The sequence below is a fragment of the Gekko japonicus genome, unplaced genomic scaffold (assembly GCF_001447785.1).
Source record: "Gekko japonicus isolate JY-2015 unplaced genomic scaffold, Gekko_japonicus_V1.1 scaffold226, whole genome shotgun sequence".
Taxonomy (NCBI): Eukaryota; Metazoa; Chordata; class Lepidosauria; order Squamata; family Gekkonidae; genus Gekko; species Gekko japonicus.
In genome coordinates this window covers 818,403-832,269 of record NW_015169178.1, presented here as the reverse complement: position 1 = coordinate 832,269, position 13,867 = coordinate 818,403, and the positions used below count along the sequence as shown (strand labels likewise).

The following is a 13,867-nucleotide window of genomic DNA, read 5'->3' as shown; positions in this document are numbered from 1 at the left end:
CCACAGCCATTTGAGGGGAAAACTCTATGTTTTCCCCTCAAATGGCTGTGGCCCCACCCCCAGCGTGCAATGTCACATCCGGGTGACGTAGGCGCGGCGCGCGTGCGCGCTTTGCGCGCGCACACACCGGGAGATAGCCTGGGGTCCCCCGCCGAGGAGGTAAGAGACATTTGGCAACCCTATCTCTAGGCCCAAGCCTACCTCAAGTTTGATGGTCTCCTCCTATCCAGCCCGCACCAACTTAAACCTATCCACAAAATGGCGTCTCTCCACACCTCCTTTAGTGCCTGTGAGGGGCTTTCAGATGACGATCTGGGGGGGCCTTTTCTTCTCCTCTTCTGCCCCCCCCCTCCAGGGTGCCTCCTCCAGCCTCGTGGTGAAATTTGCGGACACCGAGAAGGAGCGGGGCCTCCGGCGCATGCAGCAAGTGGCCAATCAGTTGGGCATGTTCAGCCCCATCGCGCTGCAGTTCGGGGCGTACAGCGCCTACACCCAAGCAGTAAGAGGGCCGGCCGTCTCCGGCTAGGGAGCAGAGGGAGGGGACGCTGGGGAGTGGAGAAGGCATGGGGGTGGGCAGTGGGGACAACCACATGGGCGGTGTTCCGGCCACCATGAGGCCTAGTTCTCGCAGAGAGTAAACCTGTGCCTTAGCTGCCCTGAGGGGATTTTCTATGCGCCTCTATACAAAAAGCCAATTCCTCATAGAAAAAAATGGCAAGAACATACGAAGAGACCTGCTGGATCAGACCACTGGTCCATCAAGTCCAGCTTCCTGTCGCATACAGCAGCCAACCGGTTTCTTTGGAGGGCCAACAACAGGGCAGAGAGGCTGAGGCCTTCCCCTGAGAAGAACATTAGAAGAGCCCTGCTGGGTCAGACCAGCGAGGGTCCATCTAGTCCAGCATCCCGTCTCACCCAGTGGCCAACTAGTTCCTCTGGAGGGCCAACAAACAGGGCAGAGAGGCCGAGGCCTTCCCCTGAGAAGAACCTCAGAAGAGTCCTGCTGGGTCAAACCAGCGAGGGTCCACCTAGTCCAGCATCCCATCTCAACCAGTGGCCAACTAGTTCGTCTGGAGGGCCAACAAACAGGGCAGAGAGGCCGAGGCCTTCCCCTGAGAAGAACATCAGAAGAGCCCTGCTGGGTCAGACCAGTGAGGGTCCATCTAGTCCAGCATCCCGTCTCACACAGGGGCCAGCCAGTTCCTCTGGAGGGCCAACAAACATGGCAGAGAGGCCGAGGCCTTCCCCTGAGAAGAACATCAGAAGAGCCCTGCTGGGTCAGACCAGTGAGGGTCCACCTAGTCCAGCATCCCATCTCAACCAGTGGCCAACTAGTTCGTCTGGAGGGCCAACAAACAGGGCAGAGAGGCCGAGGCCTTCCCCTGAGAAGAACATCAGAAGAGCCCTGCTGGGTCAGACCAGTGAGGGTCCATCTAGTCCAGCATCCCGTCTCACACAGGGGCCAGCCAGTTCCTCTGGAGGGCCAACAAACATGGCAGAGAGGCCGAGGCCTTCCCCTGAGAAGAACATCAGAAGAGCCCTGCTGGGTCAGACCAGTGAGGGTCCATCTAGTCCAGCATCCCGTCTCACACAGGGGCCAGCCAGTTCCTCTGGAGGGCCAACAAACATGGCAGAGAGGCCGAGGCCTTCCCCTGAGAAGAACATCAGAAGAGCCCTGCTGGGTCAGACCAGTGAGGGTCCATCCAGTCCAGCATCCTGTCTTACACGGTGACCAACCAGTTCTTCTAGAGGCCCAACAACAGGGTATAGGGGCTGTTGGACATGACCGGTGTCCTTGGTAGTGTTTTTCCCAGCCCAATTTGAGGATACACACTCAAAGCAGTCCTGTAGAGTAGAAGACCAAAAAAATAATTTATTAATTAATAAAGGAAGAGTACAGCTCTCAAGGCTTTGGAACCCTGAATACCCAACAGACTCTTCGAGTGTCGCAAAGGGTGACGTAGGACGTTATACTCAGGGTGATGCACACAAATTGAACAAGGTGATTGGTTCCATCAAACATCAGCCCTCTGACCTAACAGGTCTCTGATTGGCAGAAAACCTTTTAGGCTGAGCTTTCCCAAGTAAAGTTTTTTTTCCCTTTCAGCTGAACAAGAAGTGTCTCTTTCTCTTAGACTGTAAAATGCTAAAAGTATCTATATAGCTGATATGGTTTACAAGGAGCCGTTGTTCTTCGTTTAGCCAGAGACATGCGCAGTTATAGCTGGCCTGCCGAGGCCATAAGCCTCAGCCAAAATAGTAAGTTAACATTTTGTCCTTTCAGCATTTTACCTTCCCAGCATGCATCCAAACAACAGTCACAAATGAACCAAAGGTAATACCTGAATGCATTCATGATGTTAGAATCATAAATGTGGCACTTAACATATGCACCGTGGAAGTGCTAAGTGCACCCACCAAGTCAAACCTGTTAGTCAGTGGCAGAGTATAAAGTGTTTCATAAACTGTGCGTACAACAAGGCCCTGATAAGAACATAAAAAGAGCCCTGCTGGATCAGACCAGTGAGGGTCCATCTAGTCCAGCCTCCTGTCTCACACAGGGGCCAACCACTTCCTCTGGAGGGCCAACAACAGGGCAGAGAGGCCGAGGCCTTCCCCTGAGAAGGACATCAGAAGAGAGCCCTGCTGGATCAGACCAGTGATCCATATAGTCCATCATCCTGTCTCATACAGCAGCCAACCAGTTCCTCTGGAGGGCCAACAAACAAGGCAGAGAGGCCAAGGCCTTCCCCTGTTGCCTCCTGGCACTGAGCTTGACTAAACCCTGAGGCGCTAGCTTTCTACTGCGAGATGTGCCAGCCAGTGTGATCTAGTGGTTAAGTGCCATGGACTGTAATCTGGAGAGTCTGGCTTGATTCCCCACTCCTCCGCCACCTGAAGCCTGCTGGGTGACCATGGGCCTGTCACCGTTCTCTCAAAAATCTCTCTTACCCCGCCTACCTCATAGGCTTGCCAAGTCCCCCCGGGGGGCGGGGAAACCCCCGCCCCAGAGGCCTGTTCCCCGCCGGCGGCGGATCGGGCCCCGGGGGGGACTCCACTGAACTCCTCCCCGACGTGCGCGTCACCCGGAAGTGACGCGACCATGCCGGGCACGCTGGGGGTGGGGCCACGGTCATCCAAGGGAAAACTCTACGGTTTTCCCTCGGATGGTCGTGGCCCTGCCCCCAGCGTGCCCAGCGTGCCCGTGTCACTTCCAGGCGATGTGGATGCGGCGCACGCGCTCTCTTTGGCCGCCAGCCGGGAATCCCCCGCTGCGGCTGAATTCACACTTGGCAACCCTACTACCTCACAAGATGCCTGTTGTGGGGAGAGGAAGGAAAAGGCGATTGTAAGCCGCTCTGAGACTCCTTACGGTAGAGAAAGGTAAAGGTAAAGGTTCCCCTTGCTTGAAAGCCAGTCGAATCCAACTCTAGGGTTGCGGTGCTCATCTCCGTTTCAAAGCCGAAGAGCCGGCGCTGTCCGAAGACGTTTCTGTGGTCATGTGGCCGGCAAGACTAAACACCAAGGCGCACGGAACGCTGTTACCTTCCTACCAAAGTGGTACCTATGTATCTACTTGCAATTGCTTGCTTTCGAACTGCTAGGTTGGCAGGAGCTGGGACTAGAGACAGGAGCTCACCCCGTCTTGCGGCACCCAGGTCTCGAACCGCTGACCTACTGACCTTCCACAGCCTGCAGTTCAGCATCTTAACCACTTGAGCCACCACAGCTCCATGGTAGAGAAAAGCAGGGTGCAAAAACCTGCTCTTCTTCTTCTCCCTGACACACTCTGAAGCATGTTTTCGAGCCACTCCCTCATCCACGATAACTCATAGGGTCGCCATGTGTCAGAAATAACTGTAAGGGGCAGGAAGGGTTAGCAGAAGAACAAGGTTAACTTTTTAATGGGGGAAGGGCCTCACCGTCATCTGGGCTGGAACCCGGTGCCTTACATCCCCTGCCTATGGCATGATACCCCACTGAACTCTCTCTCCTCCCATAATCCCATTGTCCCTGAGCCCCGCCCCGAAATCTCCAGGAATCTCCCAACCCAAAGTTGGCAACCCCACAAGACAGGCAGCCATGACAGGAATTGTTGGGGGAGGGGATCCCGATGGGCGTTTGGGGAGCGGGCAGACCCGGAGCGGGGGTTCCAGCCGTCCAGGAAGTGACTTGCTCTCTCTCTCTCTCTCCCCCTCCTTCCCCGCTCCCCCTAGCTAATGCAACAGCAAGCCGCTCTGGTGGCTGCCCACTCCGCCTACCTCAACCCCATGGCCACCATGGCCGCTGTCCAGATGCAGCAGATGGCCACCATCAACCCCAACGGCCTCATCGCCACCCCCATCACCCCCATCACGCCCTCCTCAGGTAAGCCGGGGCCCGGGGTGGCCAGGCAATACGGGGCCGGGTCTCCATTCCGGACTGCTTTGGCTGTTTGAGCCCCGCCGTGGCCGAGGTGAGCTCTCGGCCCAAGTCCCAGGTCCCGTCCACCCAGCGGCTCGAAAGCCCATTAAAGGGCAAGTAGACAAAATGGGTACCTGCTCTTAGAGCGGGGGGGCACCCATCCTTCGTGGTGGCGGAGCAGCGGAGTAGTGGTGGTGGAGAACATAGCGGCGACGGCGAATTGAGCGAGCGAGTGAGGCTGGGCTGACAGAGCGTGGAGGCGGGGTGACGCAGCAGGCCGGAGCCTATCGGACAGAGGCCGCAGCAGGAGCACGCGCTGACGCGCCTTCGCCCACGCCCGTGGAATCGCAGCAACTAAAGAGAAGACCCGCGCTATAAGACCTGTGCCAGGAAGATGCCGCCGCCGGATTGAAATACCTCCCGCAGAAAGATTAAGAACAACAACAAAAAAAGACTCCGTCAGAGGGTGCCTGTTAGGCCAGCCACCCCCCTTCATTGTATGTGTAGCCCTAGGCAGGATGTGTTGTATAATGTAATGTGAACCACTCAGAGCCCTCAGGGGGTGAGCGGTATACAAATGGAATGTAATAATAATAATAATAATAATAATAACTGTTCCAGACTGCGCAAGGGAGAGAATGCTGATGTTCCGCACACGCCCTTGGGCATCGGCTGCACACGGAGTGACTGATAGGGTTGCCAAGTCGACTTACCTGGAAAGCGGGGGGATTCCGGGCTCCGTTGGGAGTCTCCCCGTGCGCTTCATCGCGTCGCCTGCGTTGGGGGCGGGGCACCGTGACTCGGGGGGAAACCATAGAGTTTTCCCTCAATTTACAGAGTGTCCCCCCACAATGTGGCCTCCGGGTGACATCATCACTCTGGGGACGCCCTCCGGAAGGGGGTGGAGTTCCCCCCTGGGCCCGATCTGCCGGCGGCGGGTAACGGGCCTCCTGGGTGGGAATTTACCCGCCCACAGCGGGGGCTTGGCAAACCTAGTGACTGAGCAAGATTCGAACCCGTGGCACCTTATAGACCGACAAGTATCTGTCAAAGGGAGGGTTGACTCTCGAAAGCTTATCCCCTGGAAATCCCTAAGGTGCTCCTGGACTCGAATCTTGCTCATGTACTGCTGACCAATGCAGTTGGGTCACCAGGTCCTTACCTGCTGCCGTCGGGGGTGGGGGGATTTGGGGGATGTTCCAGGGATGGGCGGGAGACATTGTTGGTGTGATGAGATCACTTCCGGAAGCGATATCATCACGTTAAGGGTTTTTTTGGTAGAAAAAGTCCAACAGGTACTCATTAGCATAATAGGCCACACCCAGCAGCAGAAACTCATTAGCATATTAGGCCACACCCCCTGACTGCAGCCCTCATTAGCATATGAGGCCGCATTCCCATGTTACCAGAAGTGTGGTCATCCAGCCACACCCACCTTTTGCTTCTTATTCTGTTTACCTTGCTTGTTGTCAAAACCCAGGGCGTTTTTTGTAGCAGGAACCCCTTTGCATGTTAGGCCACACACCCCTAATGTAGCCAATCCTAATGAGTTCCTGCTTTTAGGTGTGGCCTATTATGCTAATGAGTTCCTGCTGGGTGTGGCCAACTTGGGAGCCAGCCGGAACTCCGTTCCTGTGCGTTCCTGCCCAAAGACATCCGGGCGATATTCAACTTTTGGGGCAAAACTCTGTAGTAAAGATGGCTACAAGCCATAGAGTTTTGCCCAAAAAGTAGAGTGGCATAATTGAAGTAAATAAATTCTGGTAAGCGAAGGTAATCGAGGCGGGAGAAGGCACGGGGGTGGGGGCAGGCCAAGGCCAGAACGTCTTTCTGCCACCCTCACCCGACGTCGTTCCCCACAGGTACCAGTACACCGCCTGCCATCGCGGCCACGCCAGTGTCTGCCATCCCAGCCACCCTCAGCGTCAACGGGTACAGCCCCGTTCCCACACAGAGCACGGGCCAGCCTGCGTCGGAGGCCATTTACACGAACGGCGTCCACCCCTATCCAGGTATCTTTTCTGCCCGAGGTCGCTTCTCCGAGCCTTGCCTCAGTCTCTTCATGTTCCTCTTCGCTTGGGATTCCATTCCTGGGCATCCCACCCACCCGTGCCACCTGGGTATCCCGAATAACACACACTTGCTACAGTTCATAATCCCATGTTGCTAGATCCAGCTGCAAATTTCTGTTTCTGTGAGCGTCCCTGGGAAGAAGCTGCTGCTCAACTTGTTCCAAGAGCCAGTTTGGTGTAGTGGTTAGGAGCACAAGACTCTAATCGGGGAGAACTGGGTTTGTTTCCCCACTTCTCCACATGCAGCTGCTAGTGTGACCTTGGGTTAGTCACAAGTTCTCTCAGAGCTGTTCTCTCAAGGGCAGTTCTCAAGAGGGTTCTCTCAGCCCCACCTACCTCACAGGGTGTCCGTTGTGGGGAGGAGGAAGGGAAAGAAGATTGTAAGTCACTCTGGGACTCCTTCAGTTAGTGATGGGCGGGGTATAAATCCAATCTCCTCCTCCTCCTACTTTTTCTTCATTGCAGTGCAGCATCCTGTTTCATGCAGTGGCCAGCCAGATACCTTCAGGATGTCCACAAGCCGGGAAGGAAGGCAATGGCCCTCCTCCATGATGGCTTTCAGCAAATGTTACTCCCAGATAGACTGCCTCTGTATATGCAGGCTCCATTTTAGCCCTTGACCACGGCTAGACTTCTACTCCTCCATTAAGCTAGCTCACACTTAACTCAGCTTAGAGGGAACACTGTGGTGGCAGCAAATTCCATATGTTAATTGCATGTTGTGGGGAATGTATTTACTCTAAATCAAATTCCATCAGCTTCATTCAGTGGCCCCGAGTTCTGGCACTCCATCATACCCCTCTTCCCCCCTATTTCTCCCCCCCCCCGCCCCATCTTTTACAAGTCTCTTCTGGGAGGTCTACGATTTACCAAATCAGGAATTTTGACTGTTAGCCATTTTAGGATTGATAATTTTATTAAGGACTGTTGTTTCCTTGTTGGTTTAATTTTTTTTTTAAACGTATATATTTATTGTATATCCCTGTTGAAAGCAGGGGACGGCGGCCTAGACAGAAGGCTTCTTCCCCTTTTCTTCACACCATGTATGTTTTATAACTCTCTCATATCTGCCCCCCCCCCAATTCCTACACTAAATGTCCCGACGTTTCTCCTTGCAGAGAAAAGGGATCCACCTAGGGTTGCCAGGTCTGGGTTGGAAAATACCTGGAGACTTTGGGGGCGGATCCGAGAGAGGGCGGGGTTTGGGGATGGGAGGGGCCCCAGCAGGGTACAGTTCCACAGAGTCCACCCTCCAAAGCAGCCGTTTCCTCCAGGGGAGCTGATCTCTGTCAGCTGGAGATCAGTTGTAAAAGCGGGAGATCCCCAGGCCCCACCTGGAGGCTGGCAACCCTAGATCCACTGTGTCGAGATGATGGTAACAATATTAAAGCAAGTCCAAAAAATGATCCAAAAAACCCCGGAAACCTGTATATGTACTGCGCTTACAAAAATAGTTTAAGTAATTACAGTGACAGTATAATAATCCAGAGTGCGAAAATACACACCAAGTAATCCTTGGAAGAAGTAATCTTCTTCCGAACAAAGATGAAATTATTCTTAGAAGGGCACTTCACAGCATTTCTGCCCTTCTAAGAATCATTTGGAATCTTATGCAATGATGTCATGACACTTCAGTGAGACTTATTGATATGTACCTGTTAAGTACGAGATTCAACACAGCTAGTGAACAGTGAATCAGCTTTATTGTCGAAGTCAGAAGAAATCATGAACGAGACAAAAACATAGAGCAACAGGCTCTCTTTTAAACAGTCCGGGCTTGGGAGGCCACACCCACATGTCAGATAACAACCAATAACTATTTACAGATAAGGTCCAATCAGAGTGCTTCCCTCCAGAACATTGCGCAGCTCTGACTGGTTTATTTACAATCCTGTTCAGAACTCAAGCATAACATAGAGGAATTTCACATTACCCTTTTTAACCCGTTTTGAAGGCGTTTTTGATCCGTCGTGGAGTAAACCGGTATAGGGCTGCCATTTCACACATGGCTTTCCCCTTCCGGTAAAAAGCTGGATCTGAAGCGGTTTTCCATTTCAGACTGCACCGCTTTTTTCCGCCTTCCCCCCACTGTTTTTCACCCACGAGGGCGATCTCTGGCTTTTTTTTTTAGGTTCACTTTAGAGCGCTATAGCGCTATAGTGCTATAACACAACACTCCAGGCGATCCAATAGGGTTGATATAGTGCCATTGTGTTATAGCATTATACTGCTATAGCGCTATAGCGCTATAAAGCGAACGTTAAAAAAAAAAAAAAAGGCCGGAGATTGCCAATGCAGGTGAAAAACGGTGGGGAAAAGCGCATCAGAACTGGGAGAGGAAACTAAAGATTACTTGGAAGCGGTTGACAGGTAAAACGCTTCAGCCCCGTTTCCTAAACGGGACAGAAACGTTTGTGTGTGAAATTACAAATATATCCCGGTAGAGAGCCAGTTCTAAAATGGTTCTGTCTGAAATGACAGACCAGAAACCGTTTGGGAACTGTTCCGGATTATATTGTCTGTCTAAAATTCCTCATTGTTTTCAATACATAACAGTACCAGTTGAGACATTGACTAGAGATGTTGCATACTCTTCATCTTTGTTCGGAAGAAGATTAGTATCGAAACGGTTGAACATTTCTGAGATCATCGTTAACATCTCATCAATTTACTTATTTCTGTATTTACCTTGTGAAATCTTAATCGTGTGTATATTCGCACTCTGAATTATTACACTGTCACTTTAATTACTTAAACTATTTTTGTAAGCGCAGTACGCATACAGGTTTCCGGGTTTTTTGGATCATTTTTTGGACTAACCCTAGATCCACCTTCTTAGTCATTTGGGTAGCCGTATTCTTCAAACTGTGGCTCCACAATATCCTCTTTGACATGCGGTGACCCGAATTGTAGATAGCGTTCCACAACAGTGCCCCTGGATAAAATGGCTGCTACGGAGGGCAGACTCTATGGCATTATACCCCACTCAAGGCCCCTTCTGTCCCCAAACCCCGCCCTACCCAGGCTCCGCCCCCAAATCTCCGGTAAAACTCCCCTAACATAATTGGAGGTTCCGTCAGGATCTGAACTCAAATCGCTGGATTCAGAGTCCAGAGTGCTAACCGTTGCCACTTGGAGTGGGCAACCTGAAGCGCTCTGCCTTTATTGGCCTCCATTTAAGGGATTCGAGGCGTACGACAGCGAGACGCTTATCCCCTGTGTTTTCTCTTTCTCCCCTCCTGCTGTGTCACAGCACAGAGCCCGGCAGCCCCCGTGGACCCCTTGCAGCAGGCGTATGCTGGGATGCAGCACTACACAGGTATGGTGTGTGTGTGTGTGTGAATGTGGGACACTGTATGGTGTCGGCCTGGGGTGTCTCTGTCCTGGCCCGAGCATCACGCCTGCAGCACGTCACCGGGCATTCGTCTCCTGCCCAGATGATTCCAGGGGGCTGGTTTTCATCGCCACACCTGGGCTTGTGGTTTGGCCTTCTCCCTATGGCCCAGGGTTTCAACGTCCCTCCTGGCAACTGGCGAGGGTGGCGAGACTTACCGGGAGCAGCTGGGAGATCCATCTGATGTACAGCAACGTGTCCATGTCATTGCCCACGTGACCTGGAAGTGACGTCATCACATCCAGGATGTCGGGGCGACTCTCTGGTACTTGGGCGAAAAACTCTATGGTAAATTTGGCTTCTACCAGACAGGTTTTGCCCAAATACCAGAGCTTCACCATGATATCCCGGATGTGGGGAGGAGGTAAGGATGCTATGCTGAAAATCTGGTGCCTCTGCCTCAAAAAACAGCCCCTCCCCCATAGCCCCAGATACCCACAAATGGATTCTCCGTTATACCCTATGGGGACTGTTCTCCATAGGGTATAATGGAGTGCCCAGCAGACATCCCCCCCGCTTCTGATAACCCTGAAGCGGGGGGAGGGTCTCCAAACCACTGGGTCCCCTGCTCCCAACTGGGGATTGGCCACCCTAGGACCCAGGCCTCATTGGTAGACAGCGGCAACTCAGAAGGTTTCCTGGTTATCTCTGGCAATGCCAGGTGCATGATATGCACTCTGTTGCCCCATTGGCTGGGCAACAGCAGAGGTTCTGCGTTCCTTCTCACCCATAGGCCCCCTTGTCTGAGGAACACCAGAGGCTTGGGGTTCATCCTCACCTATAGGCCCCGATGCCTGGGCAACACAAGAGCCTTGGTGTTCCTTCTCACCCGTGGGCTGTGTTGCCTGGGCAACACCAGAGACTTGTTCCTTCTCACCCATAGGCCCCGTTGCCTGGGCAACATCAGAGGCTTGGTGCTCATTCTTGTGGATAGGCCCTGTTGTCTTAGCAACACCAGAGGCTTGGAGTTCCTTCTCACTTGTGGTTCCCGTTGCCTGGGCAACAGCAGAGGACTGGTGTTCCTTCTCATGCATAGACCCTGTTGCCTTAGCAACACCAGAGCTTTAGTGTTCCTTCGCACTCATAGGCCTTGATGCCTGGGCAACACCAGAGGCTTGGTATTCCTTCTCACTCACAGGCCCCGTTGCCTGGGCAACAGCAGTGGACTGGTGTTCCTTCTCATGCATAGACCCTGTTGCCTTAGCAACACCAGAGACCTGCCACTCACCACCACGTAGGCCTTGTTGCCTGGACGATGCCAGTTTGCGGTTCTGTACGTTGCCTAGGCCTCATGGGGTAGTCGCCCTGTTGCCAGACCCTGTTGCTTGACGGATCCGAAACAGGAGCCTGCCCTTCACTCTTCCCTGCTTCCTCCCACAGCCGCCTACCCCGCAGCCTACGGACTGGTGAGCCCAGCCTTCCCGCAACAGCCAGCGACCATCATCACCCAGCAGCCGCCTCCACAACAGCAGCAGCAGCGGGAAGGTAGGTTAGCCCGGATCATGTCTCAAAATGGAGGAGCCCTTTTCCTGCCAGTGGCTCAGTGGTAGAGCCTCTGCTTGGCACGCAGATGGTCCCAGGTTCAATCCCCGGCATCTCCAGGTAAAAGGACCGGGCAGTAGGTGATGTGAAAGACCTTGAACCTGAGACCCCAGAGAGCCACTGCCGGTCTGAGTAGGCAATACTGACTTTCATGGACCAAGGGTCTGATTCTGTAGAAGGCAGGTTCGCGTGTTCAAAAAGAAGCTGCAATCCAGGAGGAAAGGCTACGAGGAAAGGCCCAGGGCCCTGGGAATGTTTAGTTTGGAGGAGAGGAGATTGACGGGGGGGACATGATTGTCTCTCTTTAAATATCTGAAAGGCTGGTCATTTGGAGGAGGGCAAGGAGCTGTTCCGGTTGGCAACAGAGGAGAGGACCTGAAGCAACAGGTTTAAATTACATGCCGAAAGGTATCAGCTGGATATTAGGAAAAACCTTTCCACGGTCAGAGTGGTTCAAAGGTGGAATCAGCTGCCTAGAGAGGTGGTTGGCTCCCCTTCACTGGCAGCTTTCAAGAAGTGTAATGTATTCAATAAGCTGCCATTTAGGCTTGCCAAGTCCCCCCGGGGGGCGGGGAAACCCCAGCCCCAGATGCCCGTTCCCCGCCGCCACCTGATCGGGCCCCGGGGGGAACTCCACCCCGACGTGCATGTCACCAGGAAGTGACGCGACCACGCCGGGAACGCTAGGGGCGGGGCCACGGTCATCCAAGGGAAAACTCTATGTTTTCCCCTTGGATGGTCGTGGCCCCGCCCCCAGCGTGCCTGGCATCGTCACATCACTTCCTGGTGACGTGGATGCGGGGGGGGGGCGCGCTCCTGGATCAACCCGGGAGTCCCCCACTCCGCAACGAGGACGGACTTGGTCAATAAGCTGCCATTGAATGCATAATGTGTGATGAAAACATCTAATTGAAATGTCATGTTAAGCTTCGTCCTGGGCTAGGATCCAAATCCATCCAATCGCATTGATAGCCCAGGAAGAACCAACCAATCACTTGTCAGCAAGCTCCCTGAGTGGGAACGTCCGTGATTGGTCCTTATGCATACAACCTTATTGGTTGGTAATTGTACAGTAGGCGTGGCTACATTAGCCGGGAGAGTTTAAAAGCAGGACAGCTGCAATGTAAAAGCTGTTCTGGCTATCAGATGTTGATCCGTGTTGGAGTTGTGTTCGAGTTGCTGAATAAAGCTGCTCTTTTGCTGAATCACTCTCCCTACTTGTTAAGCGAGCGACTTAACAAGAAGAGGCTGGACGAATATTTGTCAGAGATAAGAGGCTGGATGAATATTTGTCAGAGATAAGAGGCTGGACGAATATTTGTCAGAGACGCTTTAGGCTGGTCCTGCATTGGGCAGGGGGTTGGACTAGGTGGTCTGTAGGCCACCTTCTAACTCTCTGATTCTAAGATTCTATGATCTGAGCTTACAGCTCTAACTTGCCAGCTCGCTCCGTTCATTCGTGGAGGCCTGCCTTCCCCGCCAGACCAAACTGCCGACTCAGCCTCGCCAAGCTGAAGGCCAGAAAGCAGCTCCCATTTGGGAAGAGAGAGATCTGAACATGCAACTATTTAATTCCACACGCTGTCTCTCTTCCCCCTGGAGCGCTCCCCCGGAAGATTGTTCGAGAGACTCCCGTTCCCGGAACAAAATGGAATTAAAACCTGCAGAGGGTTTGCTCTTACAACAGCTGGCAGCACAACGGATTACCCCCCCCCAAGTAGTGGTCAGAAACGGCTACCAAAGGTCATTCAGCAGGCTCAGCTACCAAGAGAGAGGAATTAAATCAATCAATGCTGACTGGAACCAGAAGACGACTTCTGGACGCCTGACCGAAAGTGTCTGTCTGAGGCAGGGGTCCCCAACCTTTTCGAGTCTGAGGGCACGTTTGGAATTCAGACGTGGCATGGTAGGCGCAGCAGCAAAATGGCTGCCGTAAAAGGCGGAGCCAGCCACAAAACGATTGCCACAACTTAACTTCAGGAACACAGGATAGAGCCCCATGCTGTGGTGGCAGCTGCTGCCAAAGCAATATTTTTTGAAATCTGCACAGCCAAACAAATCTCCAGCGGCCAATCAGAAGCCTTGTTGGGTAGAAGCCCTACCTGGCCCCACCCACTTACCAGGTGCTTCTTCTAGCAGCCCTGAGATCCCAGACTATGTAGGGTTGCCTGATTGGAAGTTAGGAGTGACAAGGGGGGACCCGCGATACTCGTGGGGGGGGGAGGCAGAGGAGGAAGCAGCAGGAGGAGGGAAGTACCCCCCCATCCTGCTGGTTCCCCCCTGGCCTCCACCCCCCTCCATCTCCCCCCCAGCTCCTCTTCCCCCCTCACCCGGTACTGAAGCCAGGGGCGAGCGGACCACTTTGGTGGGGAGGGAACAGCGTTCCGTGCGCCTTGGTGTTTAGTCATGCCGGCTACATGACCACGGAAACGTCTTTGGACAGCACTGGCTCTTC

At 53.4% G+C, this 13,867-nt stretch overlaps 1 protein-coding gene across 5 annotated transcripts in view; it reads left to right on the top strand.

Annotated features, from left to right (window-relative positions):
• The window catches only part of CELF3 (CUGBP, Elav-like family member 3), a 127,502-nt gene that overhangs the window by 106,732 nt on the left and 6,903 nt on the right, over positions 1-13,867 (top strand). For 2 of the 5 annotated variants that reach the window (XM_015416040.1, XM_015416039.1), the window contains exons 6-11: positions 356-499; positions 4,218-4,368; positions 6,267-6,416; positions 9,730-9,795; positions 11,251-11,359; positions 13,637-13,665. In XM_015416040.1, coding sequence (XP_015271526.1) covers positions 356-499; positions 4,218-4,368; positions 6,267-6,416; positions 9,730-9,795; positions 11,251-11,359; positions 13,637-13,665 — 649 coding nt within the window. Of the gene's footprint in view, positions 1-355; positions 500-4,217; positions 4,369-6,266; positions 6,417-9,729; positions 9,805-11,250; positions 11,360-13,636; positions 13,666-13,867 lie in introns of all 5 variants that reach the window. The other 3 variants (XM_015416043.1, XM_015416041.1, XM_015416042.1) reach the window with 3 other exon arrangements.